Source organism: Myotis brandtii, unplaced genomic scaffold, assembly GCF_000412655.1.
Source record: "Myotis brandtii unplaced genomic scaffold, ASM41265v1 scaffold79, whole genome shotgun sequence".
Classification (NCBI taxonomy): domain Eukaryota; kingdom Metazoa; phylum Chordata; class Mammalia; order Chiroptera; family Vespertilionidae; genus Myotis; species Myotis brandtii.
This window is the reverse complement of record NW_005371173.1, coordinates 2434469-2451887: the sequence shown is the minus strand read 5'-3', so window position 1 is coordinate 2451887 and position 17419 is coordinate 2434469. Positions and strand designations below refer to the sequence as shown.

Here is a 17419-nt window from a genome sequence, read left to right as displayed (position 1 = left end):
CTCTGGGTGCTCCTCTGCCTCCTGCTGCTGAGCTGCCGCCCGGGAGGCTGCAGCGCCATTAGTGCTCACGGTCAGGAGGAAAGGGGGGAGCCGGGGTGGAGGAGCATGGTGCCGGGAGCAAAACTCAGTGCGGGGTGCGGGGAAGAGTCTCCAAGGTGGGGGTCTCGGGTAGAATCTGTGTGGAGTCGGGTAGGGGGAGGCCTTGCGAGATGAGGAAGACAAGAGGGCGTCAGACAGGAAAGGGGCGTAGGCCTGGAGGCAGGGCTGGGAATACGGGGCGGGACCTTAGAGAAGTGGTCTCAGGGGAAGATCGCGGGTTTGGGGGGAGGAACGGGGGTGCGTGTGGACAGAGGACTTATAGACAGGCTCCAAGTCCACGGGAGGAGCAAGTCGTGCCGAGGCGCCAAAGTGGCGACCGGTGCTGAGGGGTGGCGAGGGGGGTAGGAGGAGGGCGGGGGCATCCTGATCTCCGGGAGGCAGGCGTCGGGGCCGCGAGCTTAGGATCCCCCGCTCCCTGTAGAAAATCAGGCCAAGGGGAGAGTCAGGGTTTCTCTTTGTGCCTAGAGAGCCCGATTGCTATGTTCTGATCTCCGACAAGAGGGCGACAGCTGGGGGAGGGGGCAGAAGAGGGTGAAGAGGGAAGGGTCTTCTCCCATCCCCTTCCCCACAGCCTGGCCCAGTGCTGACTCACATCTCATCGGACAGAGACAGTCAGCGCTGACTCATGGGCCGGGGGAGGGTGGGGGTTAGGGGCTCGTGGGAGAAGGGGTGCAACCTAGCCTTCTGGCGTCCTCCTTCACCACGGGCTTGGAGGCAAATGAAGGATACTTCCTGTGGCGCCGTGTTGGTAGGATGGTAGATGAAGGCTGGAGCGAGCGGTGGAGGGGTCAGGTCGCGTGGAGACTCCTCGCCCTGTCACCCCTCCCTTCCCATAACTGCTTCCAGGCAAGCCCTCCACGGCTCCAGGCTCCAGGCTTCAGCACCGCGGACAGCGCCAAAGAACCCGGGCCACCGAGAGTGGGGACAGTGTGGGGAGCACTGCCTTAAAGTCGCCCCACCCTTTCCCCTTTCCCCTTTCCCACACAGAGGGGAGATGTGCGAGGGTTTTTACCGCTTCTGAGTCCCAGGCTATAATAGTTAGGATGCTTTTGGAGATCTAGGGAGGAAAATCCCCCTTTCCTCAGAATTTGGCCCCAAACTCCCCCATGGTAATTCTATGAGAACAGAAGTGTATGATCCTACCCCCATGCACATGGAAAGCTCCTTTTCCCCATCATTCAGTTAAGCAAACTGAACCTTTAGGGAAAGGATCCAAGACTCACAGATGCTTAAAACCCAAAGCCAGACACTGTGTTTCCTTCTCTTAAGAATTCTAGGCCTCTTCCCTCCTCTTCTTTAGGATGGAAAAGTGGACCCATCTGCTTCTCCCTTTCCCAGCCTGTCCATTCATCTGACTATTCTATGTGTGGTTGTCTGAACCTCTGCTCACCTGTCTCTCTACAGGCTGTCTGTTTGACCGTAGACTCTGCTCTCACCTCGAAGTCTGTATTCAGGGTGAGGCCTGGGTGTAGGATTTACAAGATGGGAGGGGGACACAATAAAGACTTGGGGGGAGGCCTAGAAAGGAGAAGGGGTACTGGGCTTGGGCACAAGGGCAACTAGCCTGGAGGAGCAGACCTCTCGGAAGCCAAGAGAGGAGATGTGGAGAGTCCTGCCCATTTGCAACCTGGACTTTGAAAGGCTTTTTGTTCACATCCTGTATTAATACAACTTTTGTGCTCTTAGATGGCTTATTTGGACAGTGCCAGGTGGGAGTGGGGCAGGCTCGGCCCCTTTTGCAAGTCACGTCCCCAGTTCTTCAACGCTTACAAGGTGTGCTCCGACAGCTCATGTCCCAAGGTGAGGTCTGTGTGCACTGGAGGAGAGAGACTGGAACTTGATTTGATAAGGGTGGGGAAGTGAGGGGCCACCTGACTCAAGGATTTCTCTCATGAAACATTTCTATCACACCCATTCTTAGAGCCACACCTTTCCAGGCCTTGCTGGACAAGGAAGCAAGACAGGAGTGGGGTGGAACCCTAGAGATGGGCTCTTCACACTTAGACTCTCTGAAGGAATCCAGAGGAGGCTTCTAGAAGAAGCCACTGGAAAAAAGAAAACTGAGGTTCAGGATTAACAAAAAGAAGAATAGAAATAATAATTATGATAATGATAATAGCATTTATTGAAAGTTCACTATGTGACAGGTACTATTCTAACCATTTTATATTGTGTTATTTTAATTATCACAACAATCTTAGGAGGTATAAACCCCCATATTACAGATGAGAAAACCGAGGCTCAGAAATGTCAGCAAATTGCCCAAGGTCACACAATTAGTGAGTGGCAGAGGATTGAAACCTAGTCTTAGTGGAGGCAGTCTGGCTCCAAAATCTGTTCCTGAGGGTGGGAGGAGGACAGCTCAGATCACTTACCAGGTCTCTGGACCTCTCCACTGCTCCTCTGCTCTGCCAAACTCAATACACTGCAGAGAGGGGTACAGTGGTGATCTCTACTGGCCCCTGTTACTGGACCCTCAGACAGTGCTGAGCCAACCTTACCCTATCCTGTCCCCTGGCAGGATTGTCCTGGCATGATGACCTCACCCAGTATGTGATCTCCCAGGAGATGGAACGCATCCCCAGGCTTCGCCCCCCTGAGCCCCACCCAAGGGACAGGTAGGCATTATTTCTCAACCACTAGCACCATAAGGCTGGTGGGTCTGTGGTCTTGCTGGTGGACAGAGGGAGGGGGAGGGACATGGGTGCCAAGGTCAGCAAGCTGAGGTATGGATACAAGAAGTTCAGGAATGGTCATATACCCGGTAGGAGCTGAGTTCATCCCCAGGGATCCAGCAAAACAGGGGTATTTTTTAAATGTTGTAAAAACTGGGATATTTGGTATTTTAAAAGAAGCATCAAAATAGTCATCCTGGAAAAATTAGAATTTTATTGGACTGAAGTTGTTTAATGTTCAGTCTCATTGCTGTGTGGAATTGTATATGGTAGTTGATACTGTCATTTTTGTGTGGTAAGGTCCTCTGAACCATTGTTCAGACCCTGTAAAGCAGAGGAAAGTAAATGAGGGCATGGGGCACAGATGATGATACCAGTTTGAAGGAGGCAGAGTGGGACAGGGGTGCAGAGTATTGAATATTTGAACCTACATGGAGAGTCGGGTGTGGGGACATGCACACAGGGGCAATGGGGCAGTGCAGCCACGGTTCATCTAGACAGGCTCCAGGCTGCCTTCCCTGCTGCTCTTCTCCCCTTCTCCATCCCTAGCCTCACCTTTCCCTAGCTTCTGCCCCTGTGTTTCAGGGACCCAGGCTTACCAGGGAGGCTACTAGTATAACTTCTTCCCCAGGCTTGGCCTTCTGGCCTTCCCCATGCTACTCTCTCCTCCCCTGAGCCTGCCTCATTTTTTAAGAGGTCAGCCTCACTCTAAACTCCTGAGCCTGTCTGGCCCCATCGGCTCTGCCTTGTAGGCTCCGTATGCCCTTGCCCCACACCAACCTCCCCCACTCCCCCACACACTGTGCTTTCCTCCCCAGGTCTGGCTTGGTGCCCAGGAGACCTGGTCCCGCTGAGGAACTGCTCTTACAGGGCATCCCTACTGGCCCCGCCCCTGCAGCCCCACACCGACTGCTTCGACCTCCAGCGGGTGGGGATGGGGCTGGGGCTGGCTCCTCCCTGTCCCCTCTGCAGGCTGAGCTGCTGCCCCCCCTCTTGGAGAATCTGCTGCTGTCCCCACAGCCCCCTCACCCTGCCCTGAGTTATGAAGCTACCCTGCTGCAGCCCTACCTGTTCCATCAGGTGAGCCCTACACACTGCCCCACCCCCGCCCCAACCCCCCAGCCCTGATGTCTGCTCTCACCTGCATCTCTGGTTTTCCACAGTTTGGCTCCCGCGATGGTTCCCGGGACTCAGAGAGCTCCCCAGGGATGGTCAGTGTTGGCCCCCTGTCCAAGGCTGAACCCCCTGCCCTCTTTAGCAGAACTGCCCCCAAAGGCATGTTTGGGGCTCACCCTGGCCACTCCTATGGGGACCCTCCAGGGCCTTCACCTGCTCAGCTTTTCCAGGAGTCAGGTCTGCTCTACCTGGCCCAGGAGCTGCCAGTGCCCAGCAAGGCCCGGGCACCAAACTTGCCAGCACAAGGGGACAGCAGCCAGGCAGAGGACTCCTCAGAGGGCTATGAGGAGGAAGGACTGGAGGGTCTCGGGGAGAAGCCTCCTTCCCCAGCAGAGCAGCCAGGTAACAGGGTCCTCAGCATCTGCCTATGGGAGCTTCTTCGGGGGGGCTATCCTGACTCTCCCTGTACTTGTTAATTTGTCCTTAAAGCCATTCATACATTAAACTAATGTTTACTGATAACCCGATCTATGCCAGGCACTAGGTAGACAGTGTGGATACAGTGTGGGGGGTGGGGGGGGGTAGCTGACGTGACTCTTTCAAATGGAGAGTCTAGGTGTCCATGGTGGGCCTAAGTTTGGTCTTGGCCCCAGGAAGGTCTTTCCCCCAAAGTGTGGACAAGGGCTGGAAGGGGAGGACATTAGTGCCTTGGTGTTTGAGAAAAACCTCTTAAATGTGCTAGTCCCCTCCTACCCCCAACTCACGCATCTGAGTCCTACAAGTCCATATTGCCACCAGCCCTTAGTTCTGTGTTTGGCTCCCAGCAGATGTGACTCTGCAGAGACTGGCAGCTGTGCTGGCGGGCTACAGGGTGGAGCTGCGTCAGCTGACCCCTGAGCAGCTCTCCACTCTCTCGACCCTGCTGCAGCTGCTGCCCAAGGGTGCAGGACGAAATCCAGGCGAGTGTTCAGGCAGAGAGACTAGCAATGGTCTCGTGCCCCACCTCTCAAGACCAAATGTAGCAGCCTAGAGGGGAAGGGTCAGGGTCAGGGTCAGAGTTCTTTTGAGACATGGGGTCATTGCGAGCAAAGGGCAGGGAGCAAGGGGGTGCAGTGATGAGCTGAGGGGTTAGACCAGGAAAGGACTAGAGGGTGGAAGTAATGGAAAAAGAAGTCAACAGGAGGTGTGAGCAGGAATCAGGAGACACTGGGAAAGGTAGGTGGATGATAATAAAGACCTAAAGAGGGGCGTGGCCAATTCAAAGAAGGCAATATTTATGCATAGAGGGTGGACTGCACAAATAGTTTTGAGAGGTGTGGCCAATGACAGAGGGAAAAGTTAATAAAACAATTAAGAAAGAAGCACAGAACCCTAGCCAGTTTGGCTCAGTGGATAGAGCATCGGCTTGCGGACTGAAGGGTTCCAGGATCGATTCCGACTAAGGGCACATGCCCAGGTTGTGGGCTTGATCCCCAGTAGGGGTTGAGCAGGAGGCAGCTGATCAATGATTCTCTCTCATCATTGATGTTTCTGTCTCTCTCTCCCTCTCTGACATCAATTAAAAAAAAGAAGCACAGAGACATGAGGCCAGGCTAAGGATGAGACCAATGATAGAGTCTTGGTCACTGACTGAGAGGAAAGAGGCCACCGCAGGTGTAACAGGCTCAGGCCTCTGGCCCTTCCTCCCATCTGTGTTGTGTGGACCTTGGCCTTGGCCCTTTGCCCAGAGTCTTGTTTTCCCTGTCTCCACAGGAGGGATGGTAAACATTGGAGCTGACATCAAGAAAGTGAGTTCCCATTACCTCTCTGATTCATAAGTGCCCCACGGCAGCAAACCCCCTTGCTGAAATCCAAACCTCAGGATCAGGACCCAGAATCCGTATTCTCCAACCCCTCGTTTTGGGGAAACTGGGGCCCATAGTCATTGCCTAAGTTTCACCTCAAGTTGATGGCAGAGCTCAGACTAGAAGCTAGCATTTCTTGATTCACTGCTTTTTTCAATACAATCATTTGAGACCATGCTCTGAGGAGCCCTAGGGGAAGAGGGGCGCTGTGAGCAGGCAGGTTCCTAGTGCTCCTGGAACTTGAGGAGCTCTATCTGTTTCATGTCTAAGATTTTGTGGCTAAATCAGAGTCTAAAAACTATTGCCTGCCTATTCACCTTCTACCTACCCTAACCATGCTCCCCAGATCCCCCACTCCAGCCCCATCCTGTGGATTATCACAGATTATGTTCCACTCATTCAATCCTTCATTTATTCATCTACTTGGCTTACTTTTTTGGGTGCCCTCTCTGTGCCTAAACCTGCACTGAGCCCTGGGGATACAGAAAGAAACAAGTCCTAAGCACCACTGCAGGAAGCTCAAGTCCAGGGTGTAGTAGACCCTTAGCCCAAACCCACCCCCAGTCCTTCCACTATACAGAGACCATACTTTTATCATCTCTTCTAAACAGACAATGGAGGAGCAGGTGCAGGGCGATGCAGCGGAGCCTGCACCCTCCCTGCCTACACCCTCCCTGCCTGGATACCCCACTGCCCACCCCACCTCCGATAAAGCCCAGCAAGTGCTGAGCTCTGAGCCCCCCAAAGCTGCTGGCCCCCCTGCCATGCCTGTCCTGATGGAGAAGAAAAGTCCACTGGGCCCGAGCCAGCCCACGGTGGCGGGGCAGCCTTCAGCTCGGCCATCAGCAGAGGAGTATGGTTACATTGTCACTGACCAGAAGTAAGGGCTCCAGCCTGGGGAAGCCTTCCAGTCCCCTGGGGGTTGGGCTGGCTTGCCTGGCAGGAAGCAGAGAGTAGAAAACCACATGTGAAGTAGACAGGGGGGTGGGCTGCTCTGTACCCTTGGAGGTGGCCTTTTTCAAGAAAGTGGCCAAGAGGGTCTCCACCTCTTCCTCTGCCTGCTGCCCACCTCCAGGCCCCTGAGTCTGGCTGTAGGAGTGAAGCTGCTGGAGATCCTGGCTGAGCATGTGCACATGTCCTCGGGCAGCTTCATCAACATCAGGTGGGACTGGTATCGGGCTGGGGAGGCAGGTGGCTTGAGTGGGGAGGTGGCTGGAGGAGCTCAAGGGAGGAGGGGAAGAGTCCAAGGTAGGGTAAGAGATGCTCCCAGATGCATTGAAGGTACAGCCACAACTAGCCCTGCTGCGGGCCTCATCCAGTGTCTCCCTGGCTTCAAATACCCTTGTAGGGCATCTCTGATTGGCTCCAGCCCCATCTTCTAATTGGAAGAGGGTCAGAGCTGGCCTCTCTTTCAGAGTCTTGGGTCTATGGTGGGTGAGGCAGTAACATAGCTCCTATTCGGCAGTGTGGTGGGACCAGCTCTCACCTTCCGCATCCGGCACAATGAACAGAACCTGTCTCTGGCTGATGTGACCCAGCAAGCTGGTAAATCCTGCCTGGCCCCTGCCCCAGCCCCAGCCCTAGTAGGATATACCCAGGCCCATGATGGATGCTCCCTTTGAAATAGTCCAAGTCCACATGAGCTCTACCTGCCAACTGGCATAGCATGACATGAGGTGGGGACCACATGGGGCTGGAGAGAGCCTGACCTATGTCCTCCCTGTAGGGCTGGTGAAGTCTGAACTGGAAGCACAGACAGGGCTGCAGATCTTGCAGACAGGAGTGGGACAGGTACGAGCTAACTGCACAATCAGTCAAAGCCCCAGAGGGCTCACGTTTCTCACAAGAGATGGAGGCAAACTTGACAGGAGAACGGGAAGCTGAACCCTCGAATAAATTTGGCTGGCTCACCCACTTCTCCAAAGCAGCCCTTCCCCATGCAGTTTTTTTTCTGGCCAGCAGATGGCCCCAGTGGCTCCTCCCTGTAGGACCAGCCTTCCATACATAGGAAGGCAGCATGCTTGGCAAGAACTAGTGGAAAGCACATAGCCTTCGGAGCAATCTCTAAATTCCAAGGGACAACCTTGCACAGAAAAACATTAAACTCAAACTACATTTCGATTCTTCATCCAACACTGATGCCTCACAGTCCGTTCGATTCCTTGGGTTGTCTCTCCACTTCTCTGGTTCCATTTTTAAATGCAAGGACTACTGGTGGGGTCACCCACTAAGCCTCGGGTAGGGTAGTGTGGCTGAGTTGGTCTCATGGGGATGGAGAAGGAGGATTTGGGGTCCATCTGAGCCCTTCTGCCTGTACCAGCATGCCTCTGCTCTCCCAGCTTTGCCTCAGGAGTTATCTTAGCAGGGAGTGTGGCATGGGACAGGGGTGAGAAGCAGCTCCTAAATCTCTCCCCAGCATTGCCCCCCTTGATTCTGCCTTGTTCCCACAGAGAGAGGAGGCAGCTGCAGTCCTTCCCCGACAGGCCCGCAGCACCTCTCCCATGCGCTCAGTGCTGCTGACTCTGGTGGCCCTGGTGGGTGTGGCCGGGCTGCTGGTGGCGCTGGCCGTGGCTCTGTGCGTGCGGCAGCATGCTCGGAGGCGGGACAAGGAGCGCCTGGCAGCCCTGGGACCTGAGGGGGCCCATGGCGACACCACATTTGAGTACCAGGTGCGCAGCCCCAGAAGCTTGTAGAGGAGAGGGAATGGAAGGGGCTTGGGAGCCTGGGTCTCACCTGGGATGAGGGTGGGGAGTTGGATGGGGAGTGAGTTCCCATCCCTCGGAATGTTTGGGAGGTGCTGGAGGAGCCCCAGTGGGAGTGTTTTGAATGGGTTGGACTAGGTAGCAGGTGGTCCCTAAGTTCTTCCCAGTTCTACAATTCTGAGGTTCTGGGATCCCACTCTGTAATATCTGAGGTTATCATAGGCACCACCATGCAGAACAGCCCCAAAAAGGACAAGGGCCAGGGCAGGGAGCTCCACCCCAGAGGAGATGGGTGTCATTCAAAATCAATCAAGGATGAGCCTAGGGACCCAGAATTGAACCCAGGACCCTGTTGAAAAGCTTCAGGCAACCCTTGCACCCCTCTGGATCCTTCCTCTGCAGGACCTGTGCCGCCAGCACATGGCCACAAAGTCCCTGTTCAACCGGGCAGAGGGTCCGCCAGAGCCTTCGCGGGTGAGCAGCGTGTCCTCCCAGTTCAGTGATGCGGCCCAGGCCAGCCCCAGCTCCCACAGCAGCACCCCGTCCTGGTGCGAGGAGCCCGCCCAGGCCAACATGGACATCTCCACGGGACACATGATTCTGGTCAGGACCAGCCTGGGCCCAGAGGGTGAGGGGCAGGATGGTGGGAGAAGCAGGGCTGACAGAGTGGCCCAGAGCCAGGCTGTGGTGTCCCCGCAGGCATACATGGAGGACCACCTTCGGAACCGGGATCGCTTGGCCCAGGAGTGGCAGGCTCTGTGTGCCTACCAGGCAGAGCCCAACACCTGTGCCACCGCCCAGGGGGAGGGCAACATAAAAAAGAATCGTCACCCAGACTTCCTGCCCTGTGAGTGAGCCCTGCTGGCTGACCTCTCTCTGCTGGGCGTTCTGGAGGGCTTGGGGGAAGAGGCTGGGCTCCTGGTTCAAGCTGAGTGGCGGAGATGCCAGGACCCCAATAACTGGAGGGGCACCTGGGGTGGGATGCGGGGTCTGTGCAGATGATCACGCCCGCATCAAGCTGAAGGTGGAGAGCAGCCCTTCTCGGAGTGATTACATCAACGCCAGCCCCATTGTGAGTGGTCCTGGCTCCTGCCCCCACCTCTGCCCCATTTTTATTCTTTTCCCATAAACCCCATTCCGGTATGATCACCACCCACCCCACCTGAGGCCCTGGAATTGTGGGGCCTGATATCTTACCATGGAAATGGGGGGTTCTCAGGCTTCCCCAGACCCTGGCCTGCTCCCTTTGGCCAACCCTTTCCACAGAGGCGTTTCCCATTCTGGCTCATGGTGTATCTTCCCGGCCCCCAGATTGAGCACGACCCTCGGATGCCAGCCTACATAGCCACACAGGGCCCGCTGTCCCATACAATCGCAGACTTCTGGCAGGTGGGCTCTTGGAGGGAGGGCTTCTCCAGGTCCCAGTGAGTTTAGAATGGAGCTTACTGAGTCTCTGTCCCTAGATGGTGTGGGAGAGTGGCTGCACTGTCATCGTCATGCTGACCCCACTGGTAGAGGATGGTGTCAAGCAGTGTGATCGCTACTGGCCAGACGAGGGCTCCTCCCTCTACCACATATATGAGGTCAGCAGGACCCCACGGACAGGGGACAATGGGAGTGGGGAACGTGGATGATAAGCATTCATACATGTATGAATATAGAGGTATATACACATACATATGCATACACACATATATTCACATACAGTTCAGGGCCCAGAAGCATTGTTAAGGACTTATGATGACAGTTACAGAAATCTATATATATAAAAGTCTAAGCAACCATTACAACCGGTTGCTGTGACAGGCACTGACCACCAGGGGGCAGACACTCAATGCAGCCAACCTCCCATGGTCCCTCCCCCTGGCTGGCCGGCCTTGATCGGCTCAATTGCCGGCTAGGTGGAGGGACCCCACCCATACACAAATTCGTGCACCAGGTCTCTAGTAAAACTATAAAACTGCTGAAACTGAGGCAAGAAGTTAAGAGCCAAGAGGCAGGGAAGAGAAGTATGCCCAAAGACCATGATTAAGACCTACTTCAGTTAAGCTCAACTTAGCTCTGAGTTCCCTGGAAGCCAAAGTGAAGAAATAAATACCATTAGCCACATGTGGCTTATGAAAAATAGGAACGAACTTTTCCTTTAGGAGAGAGGACCGGTAGGGAACTGAGGCAAAGCAGGGGAAGGAAGAAGCAATTCCCAACCAATGGGAGGGTCCCCCTGTATGACAGGAGACACCAAGAGCATCACAGAAGCTCCTCATCACCAGATGAGCACTGGGTGGTAGCTTTTTCATCACCAGAGGAACACTCAATAGTCTTTTTTTTTAAAGTTTTTGTATTGGTCTTGCTCATAAAGAAAAAAAATCAAATGAAAATATTGCAGAATGTCAGTTTGTGTGTAGCACAGACACTTTCCTACACTATGTGAGGAAGAGGAGGGAGAAACTGGCCTCAAGAAGCTCATACTAGTTATGTCTGGGTGGAAAAGCCACCGGTTGTCCTAAGCAGTAGGTAAGTGACACAGGCAGCTAGGATTCTTGGGCACAGCTGGGAAACTGGGGCAGGTGGTTGGGTAAGCTTCTTGAGGATTTAGAATTTGAAGGGGCCTATGAGGCTGGGAGGATTTGGAGAAGCCAAGGAGCGATCGCGCAGACATGGAAAGGGCCCGAGGTGCTCAGACCCGGACCCCATTCCTGGGCAGGTGAACCTGGTGTCTGAGCACATCTGGTGCGAGGACTTCCTGGTGCGGAGCTTCTATCTGAAGAACGTGCAGACCCAAGAGACGCGCACCCTCACGCAGTTCCACTTCCTCAGCTGGCCGGCAGAGGGCACTCCGGCCTCCACTCGGCCCCTGCTGGACTTCCGCAGGTGAGCTCACTGGATGTTGCTGGCCCCGGGCGATCAATGGGGCGTCCTGAGGGAGGCTCCCAAGAGTCGGGGATGGGGGGGGGGCCTGGGAGCTGGGTTCCCCACGTTCCCCTAGCCCACCAGATCCTCCTGGCCTTGGGAGACAGACCCTCCCTGACTCAGAGCCTGGCCTCATCTCCAGCTCCCCTTTCCAAAGAGCCCCAAATCAGGACTGATGCTCTCTTTCCGTGCCCATCCCTCCACCCCTGTGGTCCAGCTCCATTTCTTCTCTATCAGTCCCTTTTTCTCCCCTGCCTCTCTGTCTAGCTCCTTCTCATTTACCTACTTCTCCCAAGAGAGGCTCACTTTATTTCTGGCTCCTCCCCTCTCCTTCTACTTGGCCCCTGCCTCCTGACTCTCCGGTTTCCTCCTGTCCTGCTCTTCCTGGCCTCTGGCACTATATCTGTGTCTGCTGTCCCCTCTCTCTCTCTTACTCCCTCCTGCCCATCTCCCCTCTTTATCCCTCTCTGCCTCTTTGCCTCTATTTTTTATTTCTCGTTCTCTCTGACTTTCCTTCTCTTTCCATCCCTTCCCTTTCTTCTCCACCCTCCCTCTCCTCTTTATTTTTTAAATCTCTCTGTATCACTGTCTCACTCTTACCCTCTAGCCCATTTCTCTCTATCTGTACCCTTTCTTGTTCCCAACCATCTTTTTCTTCACCTCCCTCCCATCTCTATTTATTTCTGCCTCTTTTGTCTGTCCTCCCTCCCCCCTTTGTCTCTATATGTCTCCATCTCCCCCTCCCTTCCCCCCCCCTCACACACACACACACACACACACACACACACACACACAGCTGCCAGTGTCATTTTTGTGATCTGCAGCTAGTATTCTCACTCCAGTTGCATAGTCACAAAAGTGATCATTGGCAGGTGTGGCCGCTGCATGGACAAACAGACAGAACACAGGGCCAGGGACCACCCCAAAGGCTGCTGGGAGAGCTGGGGTTAGGGAGACACAGAGAAGGGACAAATCAAAGGGAGTGCCCGAGGATCTCTGGATTCTCGGGGGCTCAGTGGAATGGGGTGGGGGCTGGGACAGGAAGCTGAGGCACTCACCCTGTTCTGACACCTAAACCACAACCAGGCAGGCTTCAGCTTCCTGTGCTTTCCTCTCCCCAGACAGGTGGCTGAAGCCTGTCACACTGGCAGGGCCTGCCCCGTACTGCGGCCTCCTCCTGCTTCTTCGCCCCCTGCCAGGCTAGCCTGAGGTCTCTAGGTGCTGGGCAGAGAGCAGGGGAGCAGAGTTGGGTGAAGACCTGGGGAGAGTTTCTGAGCCTCAGAACAATGGTTTCTAACTGGGGCCCATTGGGCCTGAGGCACTGGCTTCTCAAAACCAAGGCCGGGGGCATCAGAGCTATTTCCTGTTTTCCACATTTTAAAAATCTTTCTAGAACATGGACCCATTTTAAGGCTGCCCAGGTAAGCTAAAAGGTTATGTTCCTTTGCTTTAGGCTGAATTATGTAAACTCAGTTTGCATTAGGCACCCAGAACAAATTAAATGCTATTTAATATTGTATTTACTGAAGGTCCACCAGAGGGAAGTCTCAGAAAGTGACCCTGAGCAAGTTCATTGACCTCCCTCTGTTTCCTTACCTGTGAGATGAGGTGATGACCCAGCCATACTTTAGTGGGTTGTGGCAAGAATCAATAGGATAAAGTCTGCAAAATCTAGTTTAAGTGCCTGGCACATAGCAAGGCTCAATTCTCAATACTCTTTATTATCATTATTATTAGATGGTTGGGAACCACTACTGCAACTTCTGTTCAACCCCAGCCCTCTGACGTGTGAATCAATGTGCTAGAAAACCATGTGGACTCCTTTAAAACCACTCAAAGTCACCTTGCCCCTACAAGTCTGGGGGAATCTTCCCCTGAAACAATTTGTTAACCCCTAAGACAGTCCTCTGTATTCCTGGCCCATTGGGGGTATCAGGATTCTGCAGGTTACTCTCAAAGCAAGAAGGTTATAATGGGCAAGGGCAGGTCAGACTGGGTCACTAAAGGAAGAAATCCTCTGCTCTTGGTGAGCTGTGGTGAGGGCAGCAGAGAAGAGTCTGAGGTCCAAGTGGACCGCAAGTCTGAATGTGACCCAACCATGGAGTGCCTGTGCTGAGGTGAGGCTGATCCAGGGGGATAGGCAGCAAGCAGCATAATGCTTCGGGTTGAGGGATTGTCCTGCCCTGGTCAAAGGAGCTTTGTGCCTAGAGCTATAGGACCTCACAGCTGATGAGCACTGAAGGGAACCTGGTGGTGAAGGGGTCAGCCTGGGCAGTTGTTGAGGAGGGCAGAGGGGTGGAGTAGTGATGTAGCAAGACTGACATCTTTGAACTCACCAAAAAGCCCATCCTCCCTGTACTTCTGGGAGCTGTGGCTGTTAATATTATGTATTATCATTAATAGTAACTACCATTTATTGAGCATCTACTGTGTGCTAGACCTTGCACTTAGTTATTTACATGGATTATCTCATGTAGACATGATAAGAACCCTAAGGAAAAGTTTACTATTATCACCCCATTTTACAGGTTAGAACACTGAGGCTCAAAGAGGTAAAAGCAGTTGTTCTAGGTGTGTAGTTTGGGCACAGAGCTTTTAAGTGACAAGGCAAGCCCAGTGCTACCTACACCATCTCATTCTTTGCCTTCAGCCCTGACTCTTCTCCCCAGCCCTCTTCCCTCCTCTGTTCTGGGCTTGTGGGGAAAAAAGAAAGAGAGGTCCACAGATGTGTGTTTCGCTTTTCCTTTCCCTCTGCTGATGCTCACTGGCCCTCACACCCATTTCTTGTTGCAGGAAGGTGAACAAGTGTTACCGGGGACGCTCCTGCCCCATCATTGTGCACTGCAGGTGCGTGGAGAGGGGCTGTGGGATGGGGATGGAAGGGGACAAGATGGATCGACCTAGCCCAGAGGGCCCTGAGGTGGGGCATTCCTAAAATTCGCTCCTCTGGCCCTACACCCTACCCTGTGCACATCTCCATGCACACTACCTGCCTGTCCCCTGGGTGCCTGCCGGCAATCTACAGCCCGGGGGCTATCTTCAGCTTACCTTGTTTTTTAATGGCCCATGAGCTAAGAATGGTGTTCACATTTTTTAATGGTTAAAGGGGAAAAAAGAAAAAGGAGCAACAGAGACTATACATGACCCACAAAGGTAGAAATATATACCATCTGGCCATTTACACAAAAACCAGCTGGAAACCCATCCCATTTCCTCCTGCCTCCTCCACCCTAGGGTTGAGCCAGGGCTCTTCTTTCTTATTGGCCCACTGCCCAAGTGACACCCCAGAGGCCACAGGCTTTCAACTCAGGGCCCAGTTCCCCGGGCCCAGGTGCTGTAACGGTTCCCTCAACCTTGGCTCACTGACACCCTCTCCGAGCCAACTCTAATGGCTCCACCAGTGTCCTCCCACCCCAAGCCTTCGTATCTCCTCCCCCCCTCCCCCTATCTGCTGGATCCCGAGCTGAGCCGAGGCTGTGGCCCTCTCCTGTTTCAGTGATGGTGCAGGGCGGACTGGCACCTACGTCCTCATCGACATGGTACTGAACCGCATGGCAAAAGGTGAGGACCTCCCCCACGGTGCCTGCAGCCCAGCCCCAGGTTTTGTCCAATCTTCCAAACCTCCCACCCCAGAATGGCCCAACTTTCTGGGTCCTGTCCTCCTCTGGACACCCCCTGAGCAGCCCTGTGCCCCCTGCCCCCAGGAGTGAAGGAGATTGACATCGCCGCCACCCTGGAGCATGTCCGTGACCAGCGACCTGGCCTGGTCCGCTCTAAGGTGACTGTTCTTCCCTGCCACCTTTCCCCAGGAAAACCAGCAGCAGCTGCCTCTCCTGCCTCCCTCCCCGCCTGCTGTGTACCTCCCCCAGGAGGACTGTCCCTCCCCCCCCCCCCCCCCCCCCCCACTCTCCCAGCTCCCCTTCCTAAAGGCCCCTGGAGGCCTGAGCAGAGACCAGGCCTTCCCATGACCCTCCTCCCACTGCCCTTCCCAGGACCAGTTTGAATTTGCCCTGACAGCTGTGGCGGAAGAGGTGAATGCCATTCTCAAGGCCCTGCCCCAGTGAGCCCGCGGGGGGGCCCCCAGTGGGCAGCCAGGCTCCGTCCCTTCTATGCCTGTGTGAGCATCTATCTGTGTACTCATTCCTCATTCTGCACCCGCACCTTGGCCCCTCCTGGGCAAAAGCCCTTCCAAGAGGAGTGTTAAGAAGGTAGGGGAAGTGGGGAGGGGCAGGCCTGCTCAGCCTCACACACGTGGAGCCCCAGCGTCCCATGGGGGAGCTGGCAGCCAGCCAGGAGGAGAGTTGTGGGCAGTCACTGCACCCAGAGCCGCCTCCTGCCTGACTTCCCTGGCCCACCTTTCACTCTCCTGGATGCTCCTAACATGTCTGTGGGGACACCCCCTCCTCCCACCCTCCAGTGTGGACAGAACAGGGTGGAAGGGCCACCACACCCAGCTTCCCCTGCTTCCCCAGCCCCTGCTGCCTGCTGTCCTGGCGCCCTGACCCACATTCTGGCCCCTCTCCCTCCTGCCCTCACCCTCAGAGCTCCTCTCCCAACACCCTGCCTTTTGTCACGTGCTGCTCAACTCTCTCCCTCTGGCGCAGAACATTTCTAGAAAAATCTACTTTTGTATCGTTGTGAATAAAGTTAGTGTGTTGTGTGTGCAGCTGCAACCTGGACTCCCACGCACTCCTGTCTGCTCTGCTCCCAGACCCGGGCCGCAGCCTGTCTGGAGCCAGCCTGCCAGCCTGCAGTCCTCGGGAGAGGCACAGGCTCTCCAGGGTTCGAATGGGAACTAATCACCAGGCCTCCTGGGTGTCGGGCAGTGTCCTAGGTGCCCACATACTTGGAAGAGGTGGAGCTAGGATTCGAACGCAGACATGCCAACCCTCTTTCATGCCTCTCCTCTCAGTTCCCAGGCAGCTGCTTTGTGCCCTTGGGCCTCAGGAATGATGTACGTTGTGCAGGATTGAGATTAAGATTAAACAAACTGCCTGCCACACCTCAGGCAAAATTAGCTAAACTCAGGGAGACCAAGGCTGGGAGATGTCGCAACAGACAGTCACCTGGTGGCAAGGGGCACCTCTTCCCGATCCCTTTGCTCCCAGAACTGCCCTTCCTGTATGGTCCCAGACGCGCCCTCCCCGTGTATCCTGAGCATCCTTGGACAAAGGTGGTGGACACAGAAATGAGACAAAATGAACCTTGGGCCTGAGCTCCTTGGGAGTTACGGCCACTTCACCTTGCCAAGGCTCAGGCCCCTCACCTGGCAAACATGGCAAACAGGGCAAGTACCATCTGCCCCTTGCAGGGAGCGAAGGGACCAGCGATGAGACCGCTGGTCCTCCTATGCCTCACCTGGGCTCGACTGAGGCGCATGCATTCACTTGTTTAATCTTCATACATTCCAGTATGTTTGACCTCTCAAAGGCTAGAAGTGGGCAAAACCACCACTTGGCAAAATTCCAGAAGATCTCTCTCCCTCAAGACAGAAGCTTGAAATTCTTCTTTCAGGTTAGGCTGCTTCCTTGCTTTCAGAAAAATACACTATGGACCCTTTGGCTATGGACGATGAGGCCAAGCGTTTATCCTGGAATGGGAGAGAGAGTGGGTGGTGAGCCACACCGCCCTGCGTGGCGATGGGAAGGTGCTTGCCCCATGGCTGGAGGGGCAGCTCTACACGTATCTGTAGAACAGGAGAGGTACCTGGCTTTCTCCTCCCTGGGTCCTGATGAGTTGGGAGCCTGGACCCTGAGTGGGGCAGACCTGTGCCACTCCTCCTGGGGAGGCGGGCCCCTGAGACTCGCCACTGGCTCTGGGCTAAGGAAATCTGTGAAAGGGCTCAGTCGACGTACATTTTTACAGGTTCTCGCCACGTGTTCCCTGCTTTTTGTTGTCCTTAGGCTTTCAATCAAGTCATACCTTAGTCTGGTTCTAACTGTGCTGCAGTGTGTTGGGCCCCTGCATAAGGGGAAACACAGCTGCCTGGGAAAGCCATCTGTGGGGCCCCAGGAGGTGAGGGCAGAAGAATGGGAGCACTTCTCAGGATTCCACATGTGCTGCTTGGGGGGGG

At 54.7% G+C, this 17419-nt stretch overlaps 2 protein-coding genes across 3 annotated transcripts in view; one reads left to right on the top strand and one right to left on the bottom strand.

Moving 5' to 3' along the window:
• The first annotated feature begins 6 nt into the window (after positions 1–6).
• On the top strand, positions 7–16019 carry PTPRN (protein tyrosine phosphatase, receptor type, N). Of its 2 annotated transcripts, XM_005883464.2 has the most exons (23): positions 7–70; positions 1504–1554; positions 1786–1899; positions 2621–2717; positions 3593–3854; positions 3938–4292; positions 4718–4849; positions 5643–5677; positions 6346–6614; positions 6810–6896; positions 7200–7279; positions 7461–7525; positions 8185–8403; positions 8839–9039; positions 9136–9283; positions 9435–9508; positions 9748–9825; positions 9900–10019; positions 11141–11307; positions 14140–14193; positions 14843–14907; positions 15051–15124; positions 15339–16019. In XM_005883464.2, exons 3-23 carry the CDS (start codon positions 1890–1892, stop codon positions 15408–15410), a joined length of 2664 nt encoding a protein of 887 aa, XP_005883526.1. In that variant the 5' UTR covers positions 7–70; positions 1504–1554; positions 1786–1889; the 3' UTR covers positions 15411–16019. The 2 variants fall into 2 exon arrangements, with proteins under 2 accessions (XP_005883526.1, XP_014386542.1); XM_014531056.1 differs by lacking the exons at positions 7–70; positions 1504–1554; positions 4718–4849 and having other exon boundaries at positions 1808–1899.
• A 705-nt stretch (positions 16020–16724) lies between these two features.
• The window catches only part of DNAJB2 (DnaJ (Hsp40) homolog, subfamily B, member 2), an 8335-nt gene continuing 7640 nt past the window's right edge, over positions 16725–17419 (bottom strand). The window contains exon 10 of the mRNA XM_005883468.2: positions 16725–16936. Coding sequence (XP_005883530.1) covers positions 16932–16936 — 5 coding nt within the window. The 3' untranslated portion in view covers positions 16725–16931. The remainder of the gene's footprint in view (positions 16937–17419) is intronic.

Excerpts from the sequence above, each read along its gene's own strand:
- PTPRN (XM_005883464.2), top strand. Across the intron at positions 9,509-9,747 it reads ACATCAACGCCAGCCCCATT|ATTGAGCACGACCCTCGGAT; the intron begins GTGAGTGGTCCT and ends CCCGGCCCCCAG. Across the intron at positions 9,826-9,899 it reads CAATCGCAGACTTCTGGCAG|ATGGTGTGGGAGAGTGGCTG; the intron begins GTGGGCTCTTGG and ends CTCTGTCCCTAG.